The sequence below is a fragment of the Oenanthe melanoleuca genome, chromosome 11 (genome assembly GCF_029582105.1).
Source record: "Oenanthe melanoleuca isolate GR-GAL-2019-014 chromosome 11, OMel1.0, whole genome shotgun sequence".
Taxonomy (NCBI): domain Eukaryota; kingdom Metazoa; phylum Chordata; class Aves; order Passeriformes; family Muscicapidae; genus Oenanthe; species Oenanthe melanoleuca.
Window position 1 is genome coordinate 4449160 of NC_079345.1, and position 25841 is coordinate 4475000.

General features: G+C 42.5%; 1 protein-coding gene across 1 annotated transcript in view; it reads right to left on the bottom strand.

Annotated features, from left to right (window-relative positions):
- Positions 1-24741, bottom strand: part of CMIP (c-Maf inducing protein) — a 130205-nt gene extending 105464 nt beyond the window's left edge. Inside the window, exon 1 of the mRNA XM_056500524.1 lies at positions 23779-24741. Coding sequence (XP_056356499.1) covers positions 23779-24066 — 288 coding nt within the window. The 5' untranslated portion in view covers positions 24067-24741. The remainder of the gene's footprint in view (positions 1-23778) is intronic.
- Positions 24742-25841: the final 1100 nt, after the last annotated feature.

The following is a 25841-nucleotide window of genomic DNA, read 5'->3' on the forward strand; positions in this document are numbered from 1 at the left end:
TTGCCAAAAGTGTCTGTAATAACAGACCTCTCTGCCCTGCTATTTTAAGAGAAGGTTGTATCAGGGTTAGAAATGTCTCTATTCAAAGCAATCTTTTTTTTTCCAATATTCATTCAGTTCCTTTGTTTAACTTGAACTTCTGAAGTTGTTATTCCTCTGACAGAGACTTTGGATTCGGTTTTGGATAACAGTACATGGCTCCACTTCCCCACCAAAGATACACAGATAACATTGATCAATTAAAAAGTGTATCATGAGAAACCATGTCATGATTTATCAGCTTCACTGGGATAACAGGTAACTGAAGGACTGGCAGAACTGTACCAGTTTTAATGAGTGCCAGTAAGTGCCCCTTTGTATGATCCCATACCAATAAACAATCTGCCATTTGACATGTAATATATACAAAACTTCCAAAATACTTCAGAAATAGTCTTTCTTGTAAATTACTCTTCCAGCAGAAAAACAAAGCACTCTCCAATAACAACAACTGTTAGAAATCATGCTCCTCAGTGTATACATTACTTACACACGAAGTACAAGTCCTGAAGTCTTAAGATTTAATCCAAAGGCCACTGTAGCCAATGCAAACATCCCCCACTTGAATTAGGCTTTGCATCCAGCTCTACACTGCAGTTGTGCATGGCTGGAGCTCAGGACCAACTGCTAAGGATCCTGTAAGCATTTACCATCACAGACAGCTCTGTCATGATGAAATGAGTGTTTGCCAAATCACTTCCTAGTGCACATCTACCTGCCCTGATTGCTTTTTGGCTCCCTCCCTGCCCATTGCAGAGCACTCCATTCCCAGCAGCATTTCAGGGCATGCAGTATTTTGCAGTATCAAGATCTGTAAGTCCTGGCTGTTGATTTCCCAGGATCTTAAATTCATTTTTAATGTGCTTGACACCTACAGTTTCATTTCCACTTGGGACTGCCAGAAAGGAAAGTCTGAAACGAGCAACATCTCCAGCAAGCTGATTTTCTAAACACATACCCCAAATAAAAACAAACAAAATGCAAACATTACAATTCAAATAAACTAACAGAACTATTTTCTCATAATCTGAGGAGCCTTTTGTCTGCAGGACAAATTAATCGCCTTAATATTTTCAGTTTATATTTTTATAATTCAAAACATGTTGTTCTTGTTTGGCAAGCTTTACACATCCATTTCAGTAAGCCATCAGTCACATCCAGGCTAGGACTTCCTAGCGGGTGGCTGTTCTTACTTGCATTACTTAAGTTCCCTTCCATTGACCTGAACATCACACAAAATGATACTAAAGCAATTTTACAAATGTAAAATTGTAAGGAGAACCATCCAGAATTCACGGGGGTCTCTTTGTATCTACTCCAAGACATTCAAATGGTTGTAGCAGAGCTTTTTAAACACCCAAGCAAATATTTTACAGGCAAACTGGCCATATTAAGAACAGCTAAAATGGACTAATTTGAGAAAACTGCTGCTAGCACACAGTGGAGACTTTCTGTTTGCACATTAGCAGCCACTGCTAAAGTCTCAACGGAGCAAATTAGATTAACATACATTAGTTTGACAGTTTAGAACGAACATCTACAGTTTCTCAAAAAACAAATCAGACCCAAAAAAAAAAAAAAAAAGAACCAAAAAAACTCACTTCCAGTTTTCCTTTTGCACTCCAAACCTCAAGAAGAGTTCTTGCTATGCTGCCAGTGACCCCCAGCCCGTGGCAGTGGCTCTGCAGGCAGGGGAGGCTAACAGGGTATCAGTGTCACAGTTTACTATCACCGAGATGACTACATGTGTAAGAAGCACATTCTTCCCATCACTGCACTTACCCCATAAGGAAACCAGAAAGGGCACCAGGCCAAAGTCTGGTAGTTAAGCAGACACACTATCAGGTTTCCCACATTCAAAAATCTTGCTGCCAGGGAAGCATGAAAACTGCTTCCTCCAGGCTGGGTGGCAGACAGAAAATTAAGTGAAACCTAGGCAAGACCAATACTCTGCTGATCTGCATAGGGCTTTTAAGATTTTATCTAGCTGAAGTCCAGCTCTCAAAACACAGGAGTTTCCTCTTATCACCCAACAGCTCTTTCATTTTCAGCTTCAGTTCTTTTATCATAGTTCCCTGACAGGGCTTTATCTCAAATCATCCCTTTGTGAAAGCCCTAAGATGTCCTGAGCAGTTTTATCTATCTGTAAATACACATATGAAGGCTGTGCCCACTGCAGCCTTTCTCCCAGCATCTTGGCTAAACTGTTTCCAGAGACAAGCTCTGAGTAGCACTGATAGAAAGAAAACCTCCCACAGTCTAACACATACCTCCTGTCCTGGCAAATTCACTCCCAGTTCCTCTAGGGCAGAGAACAACTTCAGGTCCTTCCTGACATGACAAAGAAGGGAGCCTAGTTTGTTATATCCAGGTGATTTCTGATGTGAGGTATATGGTGGAGATCTCTATGTTTAAGGGTGATGGTATCACAGCAATTTAGCAGAAGTTCAGAGTAAGTCAGAAATTGGTTTCCTGATCCCATGCCAGCGAGCTCAGCAGGTCAGCCCTGATGGAAAGGTCACTCTATAAAACAACCAGGTCCAGCCCTTGTGCAAGGAGCCAACAGACAGAGCTGGGAGACTCTGCCATGGAGCTCAGACAAGCTCCACATTTGGGGAAAACATCCCTGCCCAGTGCACAAGCAAGGAAAGCTTAGGGTGACTGCTCAGTCCTTGCCTGATGCTCCATCCAAACAGCCCTGAACATCCACGAGGGGAACACCAAACAAAAACAGCCTCTCACAGGAAGCATCAGTCATCTCTATACCAAAGCTGTTAAGCGATGGAAGAATTACAAGGCAAGGGCTGAAATCTTTATTTAATGGCATTTCTCTGCAAAAGAGCTGATTAACTCATTTACTTGATGCCCCTGGTATTCACTGCTGCATAACAACTTGGTAATCTCATGTCCCACTGCTACCAGAGCATATGAATGTGCTGGTAAACAACTAGCTCAAGTGAGATAACTCAGTATTTCAGAAAATTGAAGTTATTCTAATGCATATGGCTGTTTTGGCTACTTCTGAAAGGTAAATTTTGTGCTCTCTGGCCCCAAGGCAGGATCCATTAGTTACCCATTTCATGTTTACAGAGAATCCAGACAGAAAGACACACACTAGCTATAAGACCAGAGGGAAACAAAACTGATTAATGAAAGTAAAGTAATTTTACCAGCCTTGATAACACAATATGTTACTCCCTAGTTTCAAAAGGAGCTTTTACTCTACAGAAAAGTACTCCCTGAGTGGCCAAATATGTATATACAATTGCAGTGAGGACCCCAAAATCCTGAACTGAGGCCAACACAGAGCATGCTAGAAACTCTCATTCCCTCTGTAAGGCAGTACTGTCTGAAATGCCTCCAGACTCCTGCATCCTGCCTGCTTTGATCACTGTCTGTGCCAAGGATGATCAACTACACCAAAACACCCAGATCACACACATTTTGAGGGCCCAGTACAAATCCTTATAAGCCAAAGGAAAGCTTCATATCAATTTCAGTGGAAGCTAGGTCTAAAGAAGGGTTGGACAACAGATACAGTTTAATTAAACTTACCTAAGCTTGGCCAGTCAGAAAAAAAATTCAACCAGCAGGCCTCAAACACACTGATACTCTACAAAGAATTTGTGTCATGTACTGTTGAGTCTCCTTTGGTCCAGCAAATAAACTGTTGTCAAAAAGAACACCACCTTGACAATACTTTTTTCCCCCATCAGAATGTTCAATGACAAGAGGCAGGTTGCCCATTCAGCCACAGTCTGTTTGCATGGGACTCCAGCTTCAATGCAGTGCTCCAAGACAAAGGAGACCATGCTTGCACAAGGAAAGACAAAAGACAGTCCTTTATCCCAAAACTTAGTTCTGATGCTGTGTTGGGTGCTACCAGCTTTGTCTTCTATCAATAATTTCTCCAAGACATCTAGGCAGAAATATTTGCAGAAGAGCACCATGGAGTATTTCCTTTGGTTGCTACCTAATTGTTGACACAATGTATGTCTCCAAATAAATCCTGCTCCAGTGTGGTCCTGCATCCTGACCCAACAAAAGGAATCCCAGTGAAGAATCCCAGCGCTGGAGAACATCTCTGGTGTTTTAACAAGCACCAGATCCCAAGGAAAGCAGTTGCTTCAGCTGCACGGATGTCACACAAGTCTCTGTTTAAATACTGCAAAGTGGTAATCTCCTGCTTTTGCTACTTTGAAACTGAGGAGGCAAAGGAAAATATTTGAATGTGCAGTCCTGAGGTCACAGCTGAAGTTTGATTTGGGTTGGTTTGGATTAAGGAGAAACGTCCAAGAACAACTCACTGATTTACTTTATTTCAGGACTTGGCACACAGCTTGGACCACATTCAAAATCCAATGACACTGTGCCAGAAAATGCTACAGAAAGAGCAGAGATAGGAGACATCTGGACTGTGTTAGAAACTTAGAGCCATAAAGTCCTTTAAAAATATTCGCTGCTCATGTTGGGACTTCTCTTGTTTTTGTTTCAAACAATCCAAATGTTAAAACTGTGTTTCAAATTAAAAGTGGGAAAAAAAAAACCCAACACCAACAAAAACCCAAAGCCTCCCCTCCCCCACGAAGAGGAACCTAAGCCAGTTACAAAAGTAAAAACAAGATTATTTTAATGACCTCAGAAGAAAAATGAACACTCCTACAGTGAAAGCAGTAATTCCCAATAGCAGGGCATCAATGCTCCCACAGTGAAAGTGATAATTTTCAATATTATTGCATCACTGCAAACTTCTCACGCAAGTAGGACAGCAAATGTGTCCTATAAAAACACAGCCTGTCTGATCATTTAATATTTCTGCTTTGACAATGCTTTAGCCTATCCAAGGCACACTGAAATCAGTGGCACTACCAAAAATTCTTCTTGTGGTCTGGGTCCTAGGATGTAACTGGAAAAAATATTTTTAAATGGTCATTTAATTGTTTCCATCTTAATTCCATGCATTTGGCAGAAGTCATGCTGATCACTTCACAGTTCCTTAAATGCAATGTAATCAGTTGTGCACTCCATGTCCAGAAAGGCCCTCACAAAAATAAATGGAAGGAGATGAATTTAGGAAAAGAAACAGCTATGGTCAATGTTTGGTAGTAGGAGAAATACAGGACCAATTATTCACAGAGCTCTCCCAGAAAGCCAAGTGCTTTTACAAATGAATTTGTCTCAAAAATTCCAATTGATGCTGGCTAATTGATTAAGCCTTGAAACAAATCTCTGAGAGGGGAGCAGGCAGGGCTCCCCAGCCTCTGCCTGGTGGGCTGTGAGCCAGTGGCAGAGCTGGAGGAGCACAGGAGCCCCTGGCCCTGCTGGGGAAGGACCCTGCAGCCCTGGCCTCAAGGAAATCAACCATTTTGCTTTTGTTCAACACTTGCCTCACCTCCAGCTTTCCCAAGTGGAGCTGCCTGACAGCAGATGCCAGTGAAGGGCTGGGGTCCACAGAACACAATATGCACAACACTGCACCTCCACTCACCACAGAGTCCCTTTCTTCCCTCTTCGAGAATGACTTGATAGAGCAAAGTCTTTAAAAGACTTTTAAGATCCCACAGAACACAGGTCAGGCTAGCAGAAAAGGAATTTCTCTGCACAGAAACTGCATTTCCCAAAGCTTGTAGCACGTGAAGAATCCATTTTAGCTTAAAAAATTAATTTTCCTTAAAAGGCAAGGCAATTCTAGCCTAACCTGTCTTCCAATACAAGTTCAAGCAGGATAGTTATGAGAAAATAACAAGCAAAACCAGAGTACTAGGAGAGGAGTATGCACAGTGGAATTCAAGACTATGACCAAAGCTGAGGCTCAAATATACTCAAGCAGCTTTGAGTGGCAGGTCCTTAAATTATTTTCCAACAGTGAAAACTTCTGGTAAGAGTGGATTTCATCTAAAAACATAGTACCTACCATTTGCCAGGAATACACTTGAAAAAAGTCTTTTAAAAAGCCAGTACTTCATTTAATCCATACCCTTGATTATTTATACCAATTAATAGGACATAGTATCCCATTCTTCCAAGTACATGCCTTGGCACAGCAAGGACTATTCTGCATTCAGCAACATGCATCATTTCCGGCAGCCCAGCTCCAGGAATAGAAAACCAAGGAAAGCAAGACAGGCAGATAAACAAATCATTCAGATACCTGAAAACCCTGGAGATACTGTAGCTATTGTCATTTTACACCTAAGCTCCTCTGAGGCATTCTGACAGTGCCAAATGTAGATGAAAGTAAAGAATTAATGGGCTTCTTGGAAGCAAAAAGGATTCAAAAATAATTATGTTCTTAAGCAAAGCAAACAATCCAGAGACTAAATCCTGCAAAGAACATTTTTCCTGCACTGAACACCCCCCCATTCTCTGTTGACTACACTACATTTGTCCAGTGCTCAATGACACACCTCACTGAAGATTATTAGTTGTGTCATCTGCAAATTCTTTGGTATTTCATGGGTCTGATGTTGCTTCTACGGTTTGTGGTCATTTGCACCAACTTCTAAACTTCTACCAAACCTGTATCACAGCATTTCACATGCAGTGCAGGAGACAGAACTGTCAGCTCCCATTCAAAATATTTTATTTCAAAAGACAAAGTGTACAGGAGTACAGAAACAACAGGAAAAAATTCCTGCTAAAGACTGTACTTTAGAGTAACATCTCTGCTACCAATTAACCTCAGCTGTGATGGCCATACAACAACACCAAGGCAGAAAAGTCTTTTCAACCCAATGGAGTTGGGCCAAATACAAAATCATCTTCCCCCATCATCCAACAACAAACAAACCCTTTTTACTGCAGATAATATTCTTCTCCTACTTCCCCATAATAACTCATAAAGCCAAATCAAGGAGGACAGATGCAGGCCTGAGCTATAAAATCCAGATTTAATTTCCTATCACTCCCCTCCCCCAGGAGCTCAGGGGTGTTTAGATTCTGGGCTGTGGTTTAAGTCCATCTGTGCTCTTCAAGTATAAACATCTTCATTGAAACCAGACTCACCCTGCACAGCCATTCATTTGGTGAGCTCATCTGTGAGAGACACAGGCTGGCACACTTCTATGACAACCAATAAAAGAATCAAAGCAAAGGAAGTCCTGTCCTGTCAGTCCTCAACAAAACTAGACATACATATACATCCTAAAGAAAAAGTTCAAAGAGTGGCCTAAAAACCTGAAAAAGTGTTTTCCCCAAAAAAATCAACTCTTTAATAATGAGTCCAAGTAGCTTGTTTTGTTTAAATATCTTGTTGTGGATTAACTGTTGATAAGAAAAATTAAAGTACCATTTTCTCTCCTAGAAGAACAAACTAAACCATTTGAAAATATCCTCTTTTCCCTTGCTGGATCTCAATATGGCTTTTTGCTTTAACACCAAGCCATCCTAGACATAGGCTTCAGCTCAAGCAACTGATACACTTTGTTAAAGCACTACTTATTTAGAAGTTCACACACTAAACCAACTCAGTGTCAGAAAAGTAAAGCAGCACTTTCTCTGGCATACACTGCCAGTCAATGCAGAATTCATATTGTCCTTATGGTTGTTATTCCATCCCCTCAAATCACTCACTGCCAGCTTACACAACTCATTAATTGTAAGTAGTTAGGATTGTTTTTACTAGTATGGCACAGATGCCAAATCGCTCTTAGTGATTCCCAACAAGAGAGAAAGATGCTATGAGTAAAAACAATAGAATAAACTCCCAGGATCTAGACATGCCAAGCCACAAATAAAATGCCAAAAATTTTTTTTTTCTCCCCTTCTCTCCACCCTAATTTTCTGAGATTCAGTCTCAAGCTGGACTTTGTTGAGATAGGCAACCTTTTGTGGCTTCCACCAAGACCCCATGTGCTTGCAACACCTCGAGCCATGTATCCACAGAAATAATAGATCACAGGAATAAAGAGAATGATTTTTTATTTTTTTTTAAAGTCAGAGAAACCTCAAGTGCAACTTTGTCTGCTATGGTCAATCCTTTCTCCAGGCATCATTAAAGGTTTCCCAGTCACAGACTGCACTCATCAACTCAATGATTTTCATCTCTACAGTGTTTTGACTTGATCTTTTGCTCACAAGTCATCTTGTTTAATTTCCTTCAGACATTTTTCCACACACAATTCAGAGTAGTGATACACTGCCAGGCAAAGTACTGAAATGTTCCCAAAGGCACAGATGAAGGAAAATTCAGTTATCTGTGGATATAAAAGGCACTTCTTATTTTTTAACCAGTCTGCCACAGATGAAGAGCACAGCTAATGTGTTATGGCTGTTTGTGGTAGGTGTGAGCTCGAGTCACACAGCTGAAACCACTGTGACCTCCTGGTGGAATCAGATGGTAGAAAGACAAAAAGTGTCCAGCCCTAAAGCCTCACTGATACTACCAAAACTCTAGATTGCTGCACATGAAGCCACAGGAAAGGACATTTCCTTTCAGTGATCAAATCAAAAGATGTAAGATATAAACTTTACACCCAAAAATTCAATCAAGATGCAGGACTCTAGATTTTGGTTAATTTCTAGTCAAAAGAAAAGTGTATCCTTTTTTTTTAACACGCAACTATGTAAGTGGCAAACTGTATTTTTCTGTGCAATGTTTGCCATGCCATAAAACTAATAAAAACTCAGTCTGAAGCACAGCCTAAGAGGTCACATGGCAAATGCCACAAGACCCACTCTGAACTAGCTCTCACCTAAGCCTGCAAAAGTCAGAAAAACAGGCACTTGGGCAAAACCAGAATACATCTGATTCTGAAAACTGTGATATCACACACAGCAAGACTGATTTCCATAAGTGTAGCACGTTCTCTTCTCCAGTTTAAATCTGCAAATGGTGGGCTGCAGTGTTTATGTTCTGCTGCCTACACATGGCATCAGATCTACCCACCAGGAACACATTACTGTCTGCAGGAGACAAGCACCCATCCACTCCAGAACAGACCACACAGTATCAATGTATTCCCAGGTCTCTGCAGGGGTATCCCATCCTCTCTCCAGAACATAAAGATGTGCTTCTACTGCCATGGCCAATTCAATGGGTGCAGGTGGTGATCAGTTCCAAACAGGAACCAACTCTCCTCCTGCTGCACTGCACTGAAGAACCCACAGCAAACAGCTCCCTGCTCACATTTCTGGGCACTCAGAAATGCACATCTTTACACAGCTGGCTGTCCCCACAGCTGATAGGAGGGCAAGTGAAAATTCGAGAGGTTTAATGCAGGGCAAATGTGATGGACAACCCACAACCTCTGTCAAAGGTCAAGATTCACTCGCAACCAGAGAGATCCTGGTTTTTTCCTACACAGATGAGACTTTCAGTTCCCTGATGAGGAAATGGAGTGATGTGACATTAAGTAGCTCATGAATCTCTTCAATTAATGCATCCTGCACAACGGAGACTTCCAGGGAATTATCTGCAACCACAGCAGTGCCTCATTCCCATTGCTGTGTCCCTGAGAATGAGTCACTCCAATTCCCATATTCTTGCTGCAGGCAGAGAGCTAAGGACTATTCCCTGCCTTTGTCAGGCAAATGGCTGGAATCACAAACTGAAACTACTTGCACAGAACTTTAATTAAGGTTACCTTATTTTCTGAAACTATGGGAGTATATTTACCATCAGCTCCCCACTCTTCATGTTGATTAGGGCTTATGCTAACAGGAGGTAACATTTCCATCCCACTACCTTCAGGGAGCAACTGAATCATGTGCCAAACAACCATGCAGAAGAGGGTAAAAAGGGAAAAGCAGTTCTGATAGGGGAATGTCTTACTGCTCTCCATGACATAATGGGTCAGGAAGATTCATCTGTAACAGGGCCCTCCCAAGCCACCAAACTATTTATCCTAATACCATGCCAATTTGAAAGAGATTTTACCAATATTAAACTAGCTTGGAGAATATAGGGACACGACTGTGGCTGATTTTTACACATTTAAGAATACTGTATTTTTAATTAAAAATAAAAAATCCCCAGAAGAGACACAAAATCTGTGTTACAAGTGGTTTCAAAACTGAGAAAGCCTTTGCTGAATACAGCTAGTAGTCTGTGTTTCATGTGATTTGCAAACTAGAAACACTGGAATTTTAGGCCAGGAGGGTGTCATTGACTAATGGGGGTTCTCCCCTCCCTCTGGAGTGTAGGTTTACAGAAGAGTAAAATCATGTTCTCCAGGCAAGTTTATATGAAATGATTTATCTCTAGCCAGCTGCAGTCAGACATCTGCTTGTTTTTACTTCACTACAGAGAGATTCACACCCCCCCTTATCTCCAAAGGCAGCCAAGATTATATCCAATTGTAAAGAGAAACCTCCAGCAATAATCAAAACTAAAATTTAAGAAGTCAAGTAAATTACACAGAGGCCACAGATGCACCTAAGCCCCACCTAAGGCTGAAGAAGCCCTATTTAATGAACAGGCTATTGACTTTTAGGCAGAGACATCACCTCTCTATCCCGTGGCTCACACACAGATCTGCCCAAACACATGAAGGTATTTCTTTGTTTTGAGAATCCCTCACATTCCACATGGGATCACACAGACAGTCCTCATGTGGTCAAATAAAGTTTGTGAACCCATGCCTTTATAGCTTTTCCATATTAATCTGCACTCTGGGCATATATCCAATTAAAGCCTCATGTATAGATCACTAGGTTACTAACTGGATTGAATACTGGGGGGAAGGGAAATAAGCTCATGACTGCACAATTTAACACTGCCTCTGCTTTCACTTTTGCATGCAGCAGTCTTTTTTAATCTAGTCTTACCATAAATATAAAGAGTAATGACGCTTGCTGCAGAGCAGCTCGGGTCCCTGCATGCTGGAACACACAGTAGCTGATGCAGAATGCATTTACATTAAGCTTAACTCCAGTGCAAAGCAGACAAGGTCTTTTCACAAACACACTACAAAAACAGGAAGCAAAGGGGGAAACTTCAGAGTGTTTGGAAACAGCAGAGCATTGTTTGTACACGTTTCTCTCACAATTCCAAAATAAAAAACCGGGTAACATGAAATCTGAGCACAGCAAGAGCCTGAGATCAGACACAAAGGTCTCAAGACAGCAGCACTCAAGATCTCCAGGTACAGACTGTACAGGCAAGAAGATGCAGAGGGTAAGTTTGTTCTCTTATTTCTGCTAAGAAAATCTGACAAGTAGAGACACAACCTCCCCAACCCTTGACGTTAAACCTAGATAACGTTACACAGCACTACATCTTTATCTCAATTAAAGTGGGTATGATAAATGAAGAGGCATTAGGAAACACAGAACCCACCAAACGTAAACATTCCCTTCTTTTTTCAACTGTGTTCAAAAGGGAAGGTACAATGGCACTGTGGGCTGTCGCTGCCCCACGAGAAGAAGCTGCACTGTGGACAACATCCCTAAGAGATGAGTCAAAACGTTCCAGTCACAAGCAATCACAGACTCAGACTTCCCTTTTCAGCTGGAGCACACAGCTCCATCCAACCTCCAGCCTGAAGCTGCTTTCCTTCTTTCCTCCCATCACCTCCTTTCTTTCCCTTCCTCCCTCAAGCCCAGTCAGGCCATGCTGTAGCACCATGAACACAACACACAGATAATGTACAGTTAGTGCTGCCTCAACCCCGACTCATCCAAAAACTGGCCAACCCACACTCCAATCCACAGGCACAGATCACGGAGGACCTGCTCCTGCATTTGGGTAACATCACCAAGGGCTCAGTACTTTTCCCTGCTGTCTATCTGTATGAGGGAGAAGTCTGATCACAGTCAACTCCCACAACAGATTATATGATTTCACCATATTTAAAGTACATTAGTCAACCCAAGTCACCAGGGATACTTGAAACAATTTACAATAAATCAGGAGATTAATTTCAAGGGAGGCAGTGGCATAGCACCAAAAGAAGTGCCCACTAGTGTTAAGCAAGAAGCCACTAGAAATATGTCTCAGTGTCAACACACATTTCACTATAAACACCACAGAAAGAAGATGTTGCAGTCTTCAGGGCAAATGCTGGGCTGCAAAAGCAAAGTGGTTACCTGGAAGGGGCATGTCAATATTTAATACCAAAGTGCATGTCCGGTCCTGCACATTTCATTTAATTTCAAGCTTTTCCAGCCTTATTTCCTGTTTCATTCACAGAAATCACAAAAGATTAATTACCCAACCTTAGGAAATGTGTTTTCAGTCAGACAAGACATGTTGACCATGTCCCTACTTTCACCTTCAGTAACAAAGGTCTGTGCCAACACAAGTTTTATACTTGCTTCAGTGTCCACATTATTTGATTGCAAAGCAGATGAGATTTTCAGTGCCAAGACTCCACTCAAACCATTTGCTCCTCTGGGAGAGGAAGAGTCTGTTCTATGGCTCTCGATGTCAGGCTGATTTTGAGTTTAAAATAAAAAATCTTTCCTCAAAAGTCACCGTAATAGCATTGACCAAAAAAAAAAAAAAAGCAAGAAAAAACCTGGAGGATCTGAAAGAACCATGAAGAGTAGAAAGAAAAACTAAAGTAATGCTGAATAATTTGCACTTGTGTAATATCTTTCATCAGCACTCTTCCATATAGGGGCTGCATTTCATACCAAACATGATAGGGAATACTACTTCAAGCCCTTATTATACAGCTGGAGTGGCTATTCCTTTAGTAAGGAATATCTGAAGAATTACCAGTGTTCCTGCATTGAAAAAATAAGCTGAAGCTCCTTTTCCAATTCAGAAATTGTGCTACTATAACTATTTACTAAAGGCAGTTTACAGCAGTTGCATAGATTTTCTTCTGGTTTAAACAATGACTGAATGACATCTGTGACATGACGTTGTTTTCTCTTCCTCCAGATACCCAAATAAACCTCTCTGTTCTACGGTCCTGTGCATAGGGAACACAACTGCTTCACTGAACATGATTAATCTTCCACAAGGAATCAGCAGGTACTCAAACCATGGGCGTTTCACTGAGCAGCAAGACAAGGACACAGATGGATCTCATTCAACACAGTCCATCCAAGGAGATGGAAACTGTTGCTGCAAAAGCAAATTATGTTCTTCAAGAATCACTGGGCCTTTCATGGTTTCATTCCCCTCCTCCCAGCCTCTTTCTCAGAGCCAGGGTACTGAGCAAGCTGCTGAGATGACAGCACACCACAATCATCAGAGCATTGGAGGCAGGCACATAACTCTCTGTCACTGACATCCCGTGCCCTGCCCGGCATCACCAGCCCAGGCAAAGAAACCTCTCCTTGTGCAACCACCCCTTCAATCTGCCAGGAACAATGCAACATCAGATCCTCAGCAACAAGAACTGCATGGCCACCAGAAGAAAGATCTGCAGAACTGCATTGTCTTACACAGATCCTCTATTTAAAAGTCCACATAAAGTTCTACTTTCAGTTTCCTACCTTCTTACAGCTTACATTGCACCAGAGAGAAATACGATGTTTTAAGATGCCTCTGCAATCATATTCTTCCCAAGGGATTCCTAAATTTATGAGCTCAACATCAAGAAGTTTGTACAGTAAATCCAAGGTTTGAGAAAGGAGAAAACTGCCAATCTTTTCACAAAAAAGAATCGCAACACCCTGCTTCTTTAACAATTTTGCAAGCTCATTCTCATCCTGAAAATTTCAGTGCAGTCAAGGTTTCCCTCACTTACTCTTTATTTCTGAATTCAGTCTTAACAGCCTCTGAAGCAAGAGCAAAGTGGTAGGTTGTCAGAAGTGACTATTAGGAGAATACACAAAGCACACATGCTGCAGAAAGCAGAGACTTGAACTGATTGGCACCTGGCTCCCCAGCAGATATTTTCTTTGCAGGAAGATTGAAGGGTAGTGAGAGGAGCACGACACTCTGGGCCACGTTCTGCTGTCAGTCACTCTCCCACGCTTCCACTGATTTTTAATGACATTTACAACCATTAAGAAAATGAATAGCCATCAAAAATCAGGAGGGAAGACGCAGCCTAGCAGGCAATGCAAAGGAAAATCATTTCTGCTCCAGCTCCCACCAGTGATTTATCAGGAGCAGTAGAGAAAGGCTCTACTGATCCTTGGTGTCCAACCTTAGGCCCTCCAGATGCACACACCAACTAAGAAGGAACTGCAAACTAAGCATGAAACAACAGTGACAAACCTCTCTGATCTACATTTATCTGAGTCTTCATTTTCCCTGCATTTAAAAACACTGCCCATAAAGCACTTGGAGATGGTTGAATCACCGTGAAGTTGAAACCCAAGGATTACTAGAATGAAGATATTATACCTTCATCCAAAAATCTTTTTTTCCCTGTTTTACAGGCCAAAAATAATCCCTCTTCTTTTCTGTTCACAGGTCAAACAGAGAATCATATTTATGGAAAAAACCTACACACCCTTAGTATTTTGATTTTAAAAGCTGGAGTCCATTTGGCAAGTTTCAAAATCTTTTTTTTTAAAGCAGTCTCTGCTTTACTATAAATAATGCCCATCCCTGGAAATGAATAACTAAGTCATTCAGTTTTATTCTACACAGCTAAAACAGCCTGCTCACAATACTCACTAATTTCATTACAGTAGCAAACCAGAAACTCTTGTGGTACAACAGAATCCCATTACAGTAGGAACCAGCCATGGTAAGAGGCACCTGCCAATCCCAACCACATACATTCAAATAGCCAAAACAGACAAAGACTGAGGAGAAAAAACAAAACAAACAATATCTCAGCTCCACCACTGAGAAATACCTGCTCAGTGTTGTTTGAAATGTACTGCAGGGAACACACCATGGGGTAACTTTAGGAGATTTAGTGGGGAAAAAGATGTTCTTTTAAAAACTGTTGGAGCTGTCTCACTTCAAATGCAATTACCTAATGTTGCTCAGTTGATGTTAATTGTCCATACATAAATAAAAAATGAGGCTACTTTTTTGCTTACAAAATTCTTGCCTTACCTTTGGGTTTACATCATCAGAAATCTCATCCATAAAATATGCATGGACATTCATAAGTACAACTTATTTCTAAGAAATAAATACTATTTCTGATTCTCATTTGCTAATACAGTTTCTCTTTAAGTCTAAGAAAGACATTAAGCAAAATTTAATGTGAAAGAATTCCATTTGGGAACACAATTATCTATTCTCCACAAAGCCCTTTGATATAGCTTAATCTCAGCTTTCTTCAGGCAACACTTACTGTACCACATGTGGCATCTTAGCAAACAAAATCTTACAAAACCTAAATCCATTTCTGTGTGCTAATAAGGTCTGAGTTTTAAATTTTTCAAAAGGAGAAAAATATTTCATTTTATTTAGCCTTTCTTTAAGCACTAGAAATCCAAGAAGGAAAAGTTCTTTAGTGACAGTGCCAAGCATTCAAAATTCCCATTCTTAATATCAAGAAATTAATGATCTAGAGTTTAAGAAGCATTAGATAACCATTTTTAGTCATCTTTTTTGAAGTCCTGGTAATTACTCTTTTAATCAATGAAAGCAATTATTCCTTTTAAATTTTTCATCCAGTGAGATAATCACACAATCCCTCAGTCATAGGAACAAGAACTTTAGGGAAGCTGCAGCATACTTTGAAAAGTGCAAGAGCTCTTACTCCTGAAACAAGCAGATATTCTGAGCAGACATGGCAGAGAGGTGCTCCAGGAGAGCCTTAGTCCATTTTAAACCTCTCACTTTGTCACAGCCTCAGAACTGAAAACGGCCACAGGTGCAAATATCAAGCAAGGTAACAGCAGAAGCAGCAGCATCATCTTCCTATGCCTTCAAGGAATTGGGAGCAGCTGTCCCTGATCCACCCTCCTGCAAACTTCAGCCACAACCACATACCACAGCAGCATTTCAGCAAATTTTGAGACCAAATGGGGGAAAAGAGAGCTACTTGCAGCAAGCTGCATTTTTTCCTTAATAAAATTCTCTTGTCTGAGGAAGGCAGACAGGACAGAGCTGGCACACGCCCCACAGAGCAGCAGTGATTGGATTCAGTGGAAGATTCTGAGTGAGGTTTTCCCCATAGCTGAATGTCACAAACTCACTTTCCTCCAGGACAGGATTGTCTAAATGTTGGCACAAGAGTGACAGAGCAACAGCTCCTATACCAGTTCTACCTAACAGGGAATGTTCCAGCAACCCTCTCGCTCATGGAAGAGCCATTCCAGCCACTGCAGGTCACTTGGCACCTCGAGATCTGCCAAGCAGAGGGAGAAAACGGGGCTCTGAGAGCTGGACAGGATAAGAGTGGAGTCAGCCATGAGCCCCAGCCAGCAGCCAAGTGTGAGCTGCACAGAGATCCCTCAGTGAACCTTCCTGGCTCTCTGAACAGCACATCCTGCCATTCACCTTACAGGCAATGAATGGTAATCCCTCTCCTCAAATTACCCTCCTGATTTCAACAGAGTGAGACCAAGAATGTACGTGACCGAGTGTACTTCCAGTTCAGATTTCAGTAATTGCAACTTGACGAGTTTCTTAAGCTCAGTTTGTAATGGCACATATCTAGCAGAAACACTCAAATCCAGAAAAAACATACACCTTTTTATTAAGTTTCTCCAAAAAAGGAAGAACACTCAATATTATTTAAAAGCTTACTAAAAGCTCAGATTAAAGTAGAAGAACATAACCTTCACCATACCCTCATGCCCTGGACACCAGAGTCTGTGACCTGGCAGGTTACCTGCTTGTATTTCCCATTCTACTGGCCCTGTCCCATCAGTCATGGGACAGCCCAAAGGACAAAGTCAACAAATCACTTTAAGTACTGGAAATGGCAGCACTAATAACAACAAATGTCCACAGATCCTAGAACATGGGTCCCCTCTTCCAAAACTAGAGAGTACTGTTAAATTCTCCTGATTTTTAAGCATATGAAGTAAAGGCCTTTAAACTTAGCATATGCTTCTGACTTCTTTGTGTTTTCCTCCACAACCACAAGAGCTAAAGCTTCACTCACCACTGACATGCTCAGTTATAATGTATGCTTTTCAATTGTCTTTTCCCTTTCCTGGTGTTGTCCCTGCATTCTTTAATACTGTGCAAAACAGGAAAATTTTACGCAATGATTTAATAATACATTTTTTGGCACCAATTCCAGCCTACCACGTTTCCCACTCTCCTCTTCCTCAACAGTCTGGTGGACTATGCACTGAAACACATCACCTCCCTGATCCAGTGAAAAGACAGACAACAAATCTGCAAAAGGTTCAAACAGAGAGAGTATTCCCAAGCCAGCTCACAGAGATTTTTCTCAACCTGACCCTGCAAACTGTTAAGTGCTTACAAAAGATGGATTGACAGAGTATGGCACAGATGCAGAAACGAATGGCACAGGCCAGGGTTGACTCAGCCAGCCCTGCCAATGACACTGCATCGGCAGATGGTGCAAAAAAAAGTTATTTTATTGAGTGCACATACATGCACAAGCTCTCTGAATGGATTATATGTGCTGAAGTATCAATCATCTTCACACACCTGGCTGCTTGTGGAATCAAGCACTATGTTATCTATGAACACATGGAACAAAACTGATGCAACTAGTACTGCTCAAAACACCAATAAACAAGCCACAATCCACCCATGCAACCCACAATCTAATTACTTCTAAAGACTCCAAAAGACTTGAACTATTTGAGGTAGGTCTCTTTTCTCATAAATCCTATATGAGGAGATGAGTTAAACCCTATTAGGTTAGCCATGCTTATTAACATAGAAGGAAATTGTATCATGTTAAACTCGTCTGTTACCTAGGAACTTCAAAAGTACCAACAAATACACAATAAATTGAACAGTTCCAAAAAAATCACTCTTTACTATGTACTAAACCTACCACCTTTTTCCTCCAAAAAGGTGCCTCAGTGGACACATTTCTGTGAATGATTTTGGTGGGACCAAGGCTTCAGCCTCTGCTCTCCCACAGCTGCTAACAAAGCAAATCCAACCTTTTACACTGGAACATTGCCACGGATGGGACTCTCAGCTCCAAAAAAACCCAATGTTCTTGTTGAGTTTCACAGAATAGTAATGGTTTGTGTTGGAAGGGACCTTTAAGGATCTCCTTGGTGCACCCCCTGCCATGGGCAGAAACACCTTCCACTATCCCAGGCTGCTCCAAGCCCTGTCCAACCTGGCCTTGGACACTTGCAGGGCAGCCACAGCTGCTCTGCTTAGCACATCCTTTCCTGGCAGGACTACACCCCACCTTGGATGATCTATCAGACTCTTCCCATCACTATTATAATCACAGTTATAATGTTCCACTAATAAAAAAAATAAAAACGAAGTATTACCTCATAGCTCCACAAAGGCCCATCCCTGTGAGGGATGCTGAGCTCTTCCAAGCCCTGTTCTGATGCAGGATCAGGTCCCATTGAGGACCAGAGGCAATTTACAGTCTCTCCCATGGGGACTATTACCACCACGTCATTACTAGCACCACATCTTTACTCCTCAGCCAAAACGAAAAATGAGGCACAAGTATTTCTGAGTATCCTTTTTATTTATGTTCCTGAACATGTAAAATTTACTGGCTGGGTGCTAACACTAATAGCCTTGAGAGCTCTCACTCTGTCAATGAATATAGCTTCTGTTTTCATATTTTATATAAGCTCTGTGACATATAAACACATACCTTAACACTACTGACTTATAAATATGCTTTTTAACCACTGCAGGAACTATATATGCAAAGGTATGTTTGATAGGCATTAAACAAGTTTAAAGAAATATCGTTTTAGGTTTTTTTATGTCAAACTACTAACTAATATAGCAATAAAATAAGTTTGTCACAGCAGAGCAACATTCCATTAAATCACCAGGTCTTCAGAAAAAATTTTTAATGCAGGCACATGCCTGCCTTTATTTGTGAAAGAGAATCAATTTCATCAGTACAGATAACATGGAGCAATTTGTTCTCAACTTGCTGAGAATTCCAAATTGTCATGGCTTTTATGCAAATTATGATATTAAGTGTTCTTTCTGATGCACCTGAACTAAATACCTGGGAGACAGCAACAACCCAGAACAGGCAAATATACGTACACCCAAAACCTACAGGTACCACTTCTAATCAAGTGAAAGCCATCATCTGCAACAGTAAAACATCAGAATTATTTAATATAAATAGTTATTTATCTTTCCATTATTGTAATAAATAAAAAAATTATCTTAAATTGCTTTGTTATTTATGTGTTCATATTTACTTATACATGTAATGATGGCAGACACACCAATCTAAAGTCACATTTGTAGAGCCTCATCAACAGAGCAGGACTTAAACACAGCACTTGGTTTTCTTAACAGACTATTATTATTATTATTATCATCATTATTATCATTATTATCATTATTATCATTATTAAAAATTCAAACCAATTCTACTTGCAATCCGGATAATACTACAATACTTCTTTTCCAGGAAAGCTTTAAAAAATTCTTCCTGTAAGACTGCTTTGAAACTTTTGAGCTCTGCATAATACTTCCCACTTGAGCTAATTGTTTTTAAAGGGAAATTTAATTTTTAAAAGTGTGTTTTTCTAACTAATGGGAATCTGTGCTAAACTAAACAATGAGTCCAGCTTGATAGGAATTTTTGCTCTATCTTTACCAAAATAAGGAAGGAAAGACATGTAATAGCATGCTGAAACACATGCAGTGGCAGAGTTGTTGAATTTTAAAAAACAATTAGAAGACAATTTTCTACTCCACTTCTCCTGCTTGAAACAGATCATCCTGCCCTGCCTCATTTAATATTAATTGGGTATGTTCTTGTCTCTAGACGAAAACACAAATGCAGTTCCCTAATCCACTTACATTCTTGTTGCAAATGCATTTACGATCAGCCAGCCTGTCAATAAACTATTGTCCTCACACACCATGTCTGTACAGCAAAATGTTCAAAAGAAACTCAAATCTTTTCAGGATTGCCATCAGCTTTGAACAAAACATTTACATTACACCCAACCCACCTGCCAAGGCAAAATCGAGAAATGTGAAATGAGCATGAAATGCCAAAGCTTCCACCTCCTTGAGGGATATTAATGAGTAACTTCATGGTTTCAATAAAGCCTTATCTTCCCAGATGGGAATTAGAGAGGTCATCCCTAGCCAGAGACAATGAATCACTTATTTATTCTTTCCTTGTCTGCTGCACATACATATGTATCACAACTCTTCCCTGCAACCCAGGACTTTAAAACTGATTGTCCTCAACAGCTACTCCCCACTGGTGCAAGAGAAAGAATGAAAGAGAAAAGCAGCACAGAGACACAAAGGAGACAATGCAGAAGTAGATTAAAGACACAGAACAATCATGACACCTATGTTTAAAACTACTGAAAATCAAATTTTGCATTTCTCTTGAAGAAAGGGTTACTCCTAACCCCACCTCTGTCCCTCCCCCCCCCAAAAAAAGTAAGAAATATTATATTGGACTTTATTTCTGTATTTGTTTTTACTATCACTGCTCCTCAAGCTGTGCGAGGACAGATCTCACTGGTGTAAAAAAATTAGTAAGGATGCTACATTTGAGTTTGGTAGGTGTTTTTAAAATAAACATTATTCCTCCCATGGGGGAGAAAGTCAAATTCATCCCCAGGCAAGCTGCTGTCTGACAAACAAAGTTTCTAAGTGTCAAAATTTCCTACTGGGACTTTAGCATTCACAGTAATAAAACAAAACAGAAAAAAAGCTACAGATCTGTATTCACTTTCTCCAAAAAACCCTTAACCAGAACGAAACCCTGGCCATGATGCGAGTGAAACTGTAATGGTGACACTGTGCTATATTTAAGCAGTTCTTTGAGAAATAATCACATGAAGCAAACAATGGAAACACACATAAATCAGATTAAATCCTAACACTTACAGTTATGGGACTGTCCACAAATTAATATCTTTCCACATTTGTTAACTGGGTACATATACCAATTCAGAATACACTTATTTTATTATTGTTTTTTGATTAATGTAGGCTTATTTTAATTGAAACAGTCACTTGTCATAATATCAAAAAAAATAAACTTTATAGAGAACATTATTTCTTCCTCCCTGAATTATGCTAAAATAAGATGGCCTAACAGTAGCTCCATTGCATTCTTGCATAGCACTTCTGCTACCAAAAAATATCTTGTCAGCACAAAAATCATAGCTGCCTAAATAAACAACAAATCCAGTTATCTCTCAAAAAATGTAGGTAGAGTCTCTATATTCAGACTTATATATGTGGGCACATACCATGTCTACTCATGGAATAAACTACAGATGAATAATCCATACACAAACTAATGCTAACTTCTATATTGCAGCCCAGGGACTGACAAATAAGAGCTTGTGGGGAGGAGAATTTAATTCAAATATACGTCTGGAGTGACAATAAAAAGGATAAAAAATGTTTAGAATCAACAAATAAGTTACCCTCTGTACTCAGGGACATGATTTGCCAGATCTGGATTTAGCTGTCATTACAACTTTTGCTTTCAAATGCAAAACAAAGTGATGTTATTTTCCCGTTCAATTTTATTCATGTTCTATAGAATGCAGTAAAACTCGTCATGCCAGAGGATTTGCAAAGGGATGATGTGAAGGTTAATTACTGGCTGCTCATAAAGCATCCTGCCTGTCAAAAGCCCCACGTGTAAAAATGACCTTGTTATCAAAGCTGTTGAGTGCTCCCAATGGCCACTTTCAATGGACAGAATGGATATTTTTCTTTAGCTCTTGAAAACCAAATTAGTTGCATTCAAATATCTACCTCCAGTTTGAGGAGGTTTTGGCACAGTGCCTGTACCCCATTTCTGTAGGGGATGGAGGTTAAACTAGCACGGATTTTGCTTAAATCACATCTTTCCAGCTCAAAATGAAAAAGACTAAAATGTAGGTATCATAGAACCAAAGTCTGAAAGATACCTGCTAAACCTACCCACAGAGACAGGCAACAAGTGAATGCAGATCATATCCTTGTGCCCTAATTACCCCCTGGAAACCAAAGACACTACTTGAAACAAAAAGGCACAGATATTTCTGTGTACAACGGGACTTGTAGGGTGAGTTAGCACTGGTAAAAAATGATAAGGCACAAGACCAAGCACGAAGAGCACTGCTCAACAAAATGGAGCCTGCAATGCTACGCACCATGCTCTAGTATCTTCTTGCTATTTATACACATAAAATAATTAGGAATGAGAACACCTCAACGTTAATTAAAGTACAGCCCCATAGGACTTCAGAAATCTTTTCAGAAATGGTTTCTCTGGTGACAGCTTTGCCAGCCAGCAGAGTTTGACGCGTCCTGTAAAAATACAACTTCATGCCTGGTATTGCCACATTGCACAGAACAACATCTGAAGCGTGATCGTGCCTCTCTCTACCCATATCCTCCTCCTCGGCTTAGAAATAATCAGCTGTGGATACAGCCAGGGAAATGCCTCATCTCCACTAATATTCAACTCCCCCTCTTCAATGATGGTATCTTAACAAAATGAAGAACTGCAAAAACTCCTCATGCTTGTGTCTTTCAGGAGCTTTCTCCAGCAGTGCTCAACCAAATCTTCCTTCTCCCTTTAAGCAGTAGTTCTACCAAAGAAAGAAAATATTCCCTTGGAAACATCCTTGAGAGCCCAATGGAAACGGCAAGCAGAGATGTCATTGTGGCACAAAAAAGAGCTCTGTGAGAACAGGCAGCTGGCCTACCTGAAGGTTAAAGTAGCTCCCACTGAAAAACCTGCTCTGAATACTCAGAGCAGAGCAGAGCATGATGCAGGAGAGACATTTACACACACTATGCCTGTGTACCAAGGTGTGAAAAAACCCAACCTCCGAGCACAGCACAGGCTGGATGAAATCCACTGAAATACACCATTAACAGAAATCTACACAAAAGCCAATCCACTCTCTCGTATCAGTGTCCTATAGGAAGGCCAGAATGAAGCCATTGAGAAAAATGAGACATTTACATATAAATCAAAAAAAGACAGGATCCAAGTACCGACTGATTAAAGATCAGTGCAAAAAATGTTTTGTTAATCGCCTATTAGATAAAATCTGTGTAATCACACTGTATACTTCCCAAATATTCACATAACATTGGCCATTAAATTTTAAGTTGAATATGAACACATAAACCATATTTTTCAAGACTGTATCCGCCTATTGTACATCTTCTGTAACGCTGATATCACCACCTCGCATTTTTCTCTTGCATCATTTTCCAGCAGGAAGAAAAACCCTGAAGGAATCTCCATATTTTCCAATCACATTGCTTGTATCTGGGCAGGTTTTGTGACCGCCAAAGCGGAGCCCCCAGAGCAGGCCTGAATCACAGCAAAGTCCGCGCACAACCCGAGCCTTCGCTCTCGGTTTAAAAGCATCCTCCACCTCCCTCACCTCCAACTTGGCCAAGGTGCCAGCAGGTATCTGCCGACTTTGGTTTCGGATAGAAAGGGCTCAGCATGGTGACTGTATGTCAGAGTCGTGTTGAAGGGGAAGGAATTTTTCTTTTTAAAAAAAAGGGGAAAAATTCAACAACAACAATAACAGAAACAGTAGCTTAGATGGGGAATTATTTAAAATAAAAAACCAACACCGAAACTGCAAAAATACACATCCAGAGGATTACGAACAAGAAGAAAAAAAAACCCTTTGAGGATTTTCGCCGGCATTCCGGCAGCCAGCGGAGCCGATCCCCCCCTCGCCCACCGGCGGGTCCCGGCGGGTCCGGCCGGGCATCCCCGGCCCCGCGCACCGCGGCCGCCCCGCCGCACCCGGCCCGGCTCTTACCGTGGCCGAGGCGACGCTGTTGTCCGCCAGGGTCAAGTGGTGCGGCTCCCACCGCCGCAGGAACTTGGAGGTGAGGATCTTGCTGAGAAACGTCCGGGGGTGCCGGATGACACACACCTGGATGTCCCCCTCCTGCAGCAGCTTGTACCTCATGCCGTTGCAGTGGAGCAGGGCTCTCCGGCACGGCGCGGCACCCATTTTATTCCCCTCGGGAGCGGACATCTCGCCCAGCAGCGGCTTGCTCTCCTCGGGCTGCCTGCGGTCGCTGCCCCCGCCGGAGCGATCCATGGCAGCCCCGCGGGCCGGCTCGGGGGTGGCGCTCGCAGCCCGCGGGGACCGGTCTCTACGCCGGGTAGAGACGGGCACGACCAAACAAAATAAAATTCAAAATAAAAACTGTAACAAAAACAAAAATCCAACCCCACGCGGCAATTAAAAAAAAAATTACACGCTGAAGAGAAAAAAAAAAAATAACAACAAAATCTGTCGGGGAAGATGGGGGTAGGGACTGAGCCGCACCGAGGGGAGAAGGGGGAAAGGGAAGCGATAAAATCCTTATTCAAACTTCCCAATCCGCCCCCGGCGGGTCACAGCGCCGCGTCCATGCTGCCGGGCGGGCGCCGGCCGAGCGGAGGGTCGGCTCCCGCGGGGGCGGCGGACAAAAGCCGGCGGTGGTGGCGGCGGTGGCGGCGCGGGGGGCTCCTGACGGCGGCGGCGGCGGTGGCGGCGGGGGCTGCGGGGCGTCCGGCCGCGGCTCCTTCCTTCCCCCCGGGGCGTGTGCGCGGGAGCGTGCGGCGGCGCGCGTGCATGTATGTGGGTGCGGGTGCGCGCCCGTGGGAGCGGGTGCGAGTGTGAGTGTGTGTGCGAGCGTGCCCGCCTCTGTGTGTGCGTGTCTGTGTGTGCGGGTCCCCACGCGCGCCGCCGCCGCCGCGGCAGGAGGAGGAGGCGGCGGGCGCTGCCGACACTGCCCCTCTGCCGGAGCGGCTCCGCGCGCCGCGATTGGCCCCGCCGCCGTCACGTGCCGCCCTGCCTGACGTCAATGGCCGCGGAGCCGCTCCGGGCAGCGGCGGCCGCGGGAGGTGCGCGGGAAGCGCCGCGCCCCTCGCGGAGCCCCGGAGTCGTTCGGGCTGGAAAAGACCTCTGAGATCCTCGGGTCCGACATGCGAGCGGAGGCCGCCTCGTCGAGCAGACCGCGGCACCTAGTGCGGTGTCCTGTCTTTTCCTTAAACACCTCCAGGGACGGTGATTCCAGCACCTCCCCGGGCAGCCCGCTCCGATGTCTAATCGCCCTTTTTGTGAAGAAATCCCTCCTAACGTCCAGCCTAAACCTCGCCCAGCGCGGCTCATCGGGGCAGGAGGCTGGGCGGGCACCGCCAGGCCCCTCCACCATGAGGGGAACCCCCGGTGGAACCTGAGGGAAGGCGGAGATTCTGCGGTCCGTGTCCCCTTCTCGCAGCCCGGAGATCGGGCTGTGACCACCTCTCCCTGTAGGTGACAAACCATCGCAGTGTTGAGCATCCTCACTCCTGCGCTAAGCTCCTTCACACCCCCTGCAGAGAACGGCAGAGGAAGCCCGTGCCAGGCTGCTGGCACTTCAGCAGTGATTCTCCCTTTGCTCTGGCTGTGTGGGGAAACTGAGAACGGCTGCGCTCCCCAGTGCACCAGCCCTTGGAAGCCCAGGGAGAGCTGCACCTTCTCACACCATGAGCAGGGTGTGGAATGTCCTCTGATCGTCCATAAAGCAGCACAATCTTTTATCAAAAAAAAAAAAAAAAAAAAAAAAAAAAAAAAAAGTAATGAAAAAGCCAACTCCCTTCTAAGCCCTCTAAACCGCTTAACAGCTGAGGGATGCTGTGTGCAATAGGGATGCCATGCCCAGAGAAATGATACCATCGATATTTGCTTTTTTCTCAGCGGTAGAACTCAGGTCTTGTTTCCAATTTCCTCATTTGCGCATCCAGGTTAGGACCAATTAAAGAAAATATATTTTATCTAATACATGCACATGTCATTGAACTGTGGGTATTACCAAGATCCAGAATTTAGAAAGAATTTACAGGGCT